The 3,360-nt window shown below is 33.2% G+C and overlaps 1 protein-coding gene and 1 long non-coding RNA gene across 2 annotated transcripts in view; both read left to right on the forward strand.

Moving 5' to 3' along the window:
- Positions 1-1,881, forward strand: part of LOC119572213 — an 8,523-nt gene extending 6,642 nt beyond the window's left edge. Inside the window, exon 3 of the long non-coding RNA XR_005228703.1 lies at positions 1,555-1,881. This is a non-coding gene — a long non-coding RNA (uncharacterized LOC119572213). The remainder of the gene's footprint in view (positions 1-1,554) is intronic.
- A 139-nt stretch (positions 1,882-2,020) lies between these two features.
- Positions 2,021-2,908, forward strand: LOC119572559 (gastrula zinc finger protein XlCGF8.2DB-like). Its single transcript, XM_037919664.1, has 2 exons — positions 2,021-2,443; positions 2,891-2,908. The coding sequence occupies exons 1-2, from the start codon at positions 2,021-2,023 to the stop codon at positions 2,906-2,908; spliced, it is 441 nt and encodes a 146-aa protein (XP_037775592.1).
- The last annotated feature ends 452 nt before the right edge of the window (positions 2,909-3,360 follow it).

The following is a 3,360-nucleotide window of genomic DNA, read 5'->3' on the forward strand; positions in this document are numbered from 1 at the left end:
GTTGGTAAAATTTTTTTTCACCCTACCAAGCTAAAATTTTAGAATTTTAAATCTTACTTAGAATTTTAAAAAAAAATGATAATATACTAAAAAAAAAAAAAATTTACTAGCAAAAAGAAAATTTGCATAGAACAAGCTCTCATTAAATGTTTAAGAAAATTTTTGGAAATATTCATTTGACTAACGAAAAAAACTCAACCCCTTTCGACAAACCAAAAGCATGGAGCTCCTTCGGAATTTTATTTGCACCTTGTTAGATAAAGTGAGAGCCAAAGATCGATTGTGGAACATCAATCATAAGGATTAGGATTATAAAGCGGGAATTTTTGAAATGAACTTAAAGATGAATCCCACTTGCACATAAACTCCCACAGCAACTGAGAAAAGGGCCCCAAACATTAAAAAGTACCCCGAAAAGAGCATCCTTGAGGGAAAAGCGCCTTGTTTATTTTTATAAATGGAACTGAGGCGTAAAAAACACTGAAGTATGTGCCAACCCCTCTCGTACTGCCAATTTTGGGCTATCCTATCTGGGGTTTCCTGGGAAGATAACTAGTGTGACCTTTGCTTTTTAAATTTTATTAAAAAAGAAAAAAAATTTTTTTTACAAATTTATTTTTCATTTTTCTATCTTATATGTATATTAATATTTTCCTTTTTTTTTTTTTTTTTTTACCCAAATTAGGGAAAACGGGAAAGGAAAAATCCTCCTCAAAGTAAAAAGAAAAAAAAATTCTTTCTTGCACATCTTTAAATATAGGTAGTGCAGTTGTAAACCCCCCCTGCAACTGGAAGATCTTTTTCAAAATTTATCCAACTTATGCGTAAAAATTTTTTGAATATACAAAAATATATTTATTTTATATAAGTACAAGTACTTAGAATAGGAGTTTTACAATAAAAAGTGGCTTGGCGAGTCAAATTACTCCAGGGTTCTGGACGAATGGCGATTTTTTTTTTCCTGTTTGGAATAGATAGGCGTACTAGCGTTTGAGGGTTTGCTCTTGCCAACTGACGGGTTTATAAAAATTATAAAACAATGTACCTCTATTTTTCCCGTTCAAGGGAAATACATCAAAAGGTCATGTTTTAAACAGTTCCCAAAAATAGTTTTAAGCTTGATGTTAAATACATTTTGTGGGTGTGTGATTGTATCCGGATATTATTTATGTGCACATTTTCTTGTGTGTTAGTTAACAAGTCCTCCAATGCCAAGAGTTTGACTTGGGGTTAGGATTTATTTCACTTCGTGCTTTTTTGAACTAGGCTTCTGCAATTTTTAAAAAAAAATAAGTTTCCCTTTTAGAAAGTGTACAAAGTGAAAATATTGATATTGAAGAGGAAGTTTATATTACTGGTGACGTCTCTGACTGAAGATAAATTTTAGTGTTTTTTTCAAATCTTTCTTGTATTAATTCTGGTATTTTGTCCTTTCAGATTATTCAGGAATAATAGTAAATTTCTTTTGAATGGTATAACTTACATTTATAGGGATAATTGTGTTTGATTTTCTTGTATCAATATTATTATAACAGTTGAGATTTTATTTTCCAGAAAGGGACTGCAGCCGAAAACTTGTGTTGTCCTTAACAAAACTTTTTCCAAAACTGACAGGAAGGAAGCACAAAAATCAAGAGTGCTGTCACAGCGGAATGGAAACAGTAGCATTCGTTGCTCAAGACCATCTCCAGGATGGAACAGGTACAACTTCAGTATTTCCAGAAAAGTAATAAGGTGACACAGACTGGAATGATAGAGGTACCTCAGCCTCCCGTTTTGGACAACTGTGCACCAGTGTACGCAAATGTTACCTTCGATGACAATGCTACTGTCACGAAGGAACAAAATAAATTAAAAAACCCGTTTAAAATGGGTTACAGTCGGGTGACAAGCCCTATGAATGTGGCAACTGCAGCAAGAGATTCTCGCAGAAGAGTCACCTGAACAGTCATTCTAAATTTACACTACGACAAAAATACAGTGTGAATTTTGCGGAAAAAGGTTTTCTGGAACCAACCCAATGGTCACTCGGGTTTCCCCCAGTGAGAAATTTGAGTGTGATGTATGTGCAAAAAGATTTGCACAGAAGAGCCACCTGAATGGGCATATGCTAGTTCACAGTGAAAAGAAATATGGGTGTGAGATCTGTGGTAAACGTTTCATACTGGAAAGCCACCTTAGTAGCCACATGCATGTGCACAGTGAGAAAAAATTTGTGTGCGAGTTGTGTGGAAAGCGATTCACACACAAAAGCCACCTCAGTAGCCATTTGCTGGTGCATAGTGAGAAAAGGTTTGGATGTGAGATATGTGGAAAGCGTTTTACACAGTTAAGTCACCTCAACAGCCATAGATTTGTTCACACGAGGGGGAAAGTTTGGTGTGAATGTGTGGCAAACGTTCACACAGCTAACCCCCCAAATATCACAGGGGTTTTCAAACCCGTAAGAAGAGGGTTTTAATTGAAGGATGTGGCAAACGTTTTGCAAAAATCATCTGATAGCCTAGGTTTTGTGCCATGAGGAAAAATGTTGGGTGAAAAATGCGGAAACTTTAGGGTTTTTTTAAATACAAAGTTCAGAAAAAAATGGAGTGGTTTGGGGGAAAAATTTCACAAGAGAATTATAAAATTTTTTTTTGCCCAAAAAAAGTTTTAATTCAGGATTGTTGAACTTCCTTCTTGAAACATTGAACCCCCGGTTTGTCCCCATTTAAAAGAAGAATTTAAATTTTTGGTTGGAAATTTGCAAAAACATTTATCATATTGTGCAAGGAAGAGAATTTTTAGTGTAAAAATGTGGGTTTGCCCAAAATTATATTAAATGTTTTTATAAGAAGTTTATTTTAAATTGAAAAGGTTTCACAAAGCCCCCTATATCTGTTTTTCCAAGGGAAAAAACTTTGTTTGAATTGGAAATTTGTTTTAAAATGTTTAAGTTACCTTGTCCCCATGATTGAAAAGTGTAGGTATGAGAAATGGTGTCTTCTTAAAAGGAAAAGTTTGTATTTATGGCATGACAGCTTGGAATTGTTGAAAAAGTAAGGATTCCAAAATGGTAAAATCTTCCCAATTAACAAATAATACTACAGTAACGTAAATTAGGTGTAATTCGATTACAAATGAGGACAGTTGCTTTTTTCCACCTTTAACCTTAAAAATGGTTTTAAGGAATTAACTTTATGGGAACATTTTAATTTTTTTTCTATGAGTAAAATTTTAACTTTTAATTTTTTTTAAATCATTTTATATTATGACATAAAGGGAAAAATTGATTCTGTATTTAGTACATTGTGCCAAAATTGTTTTTCCCGTTATTATGGAATTGGTCAAGAAAGTTTTTTTTTTTCTTTTTTTATTTTT

Source organism: Penaeus monodon, chromosome 4 (genome assembly GCF_015228065.2).
Source record: "Penaeus monodon isolate SGIC_2016 chromosome 4, NSTDA_Pmon_1, whole genome shotgun sequence".
NCBI lineage: Eukaryota > Metazoa > Arthropoda > Malacostraca > Decapoda > Penaeidae > Penaeus > Penaeus monodon.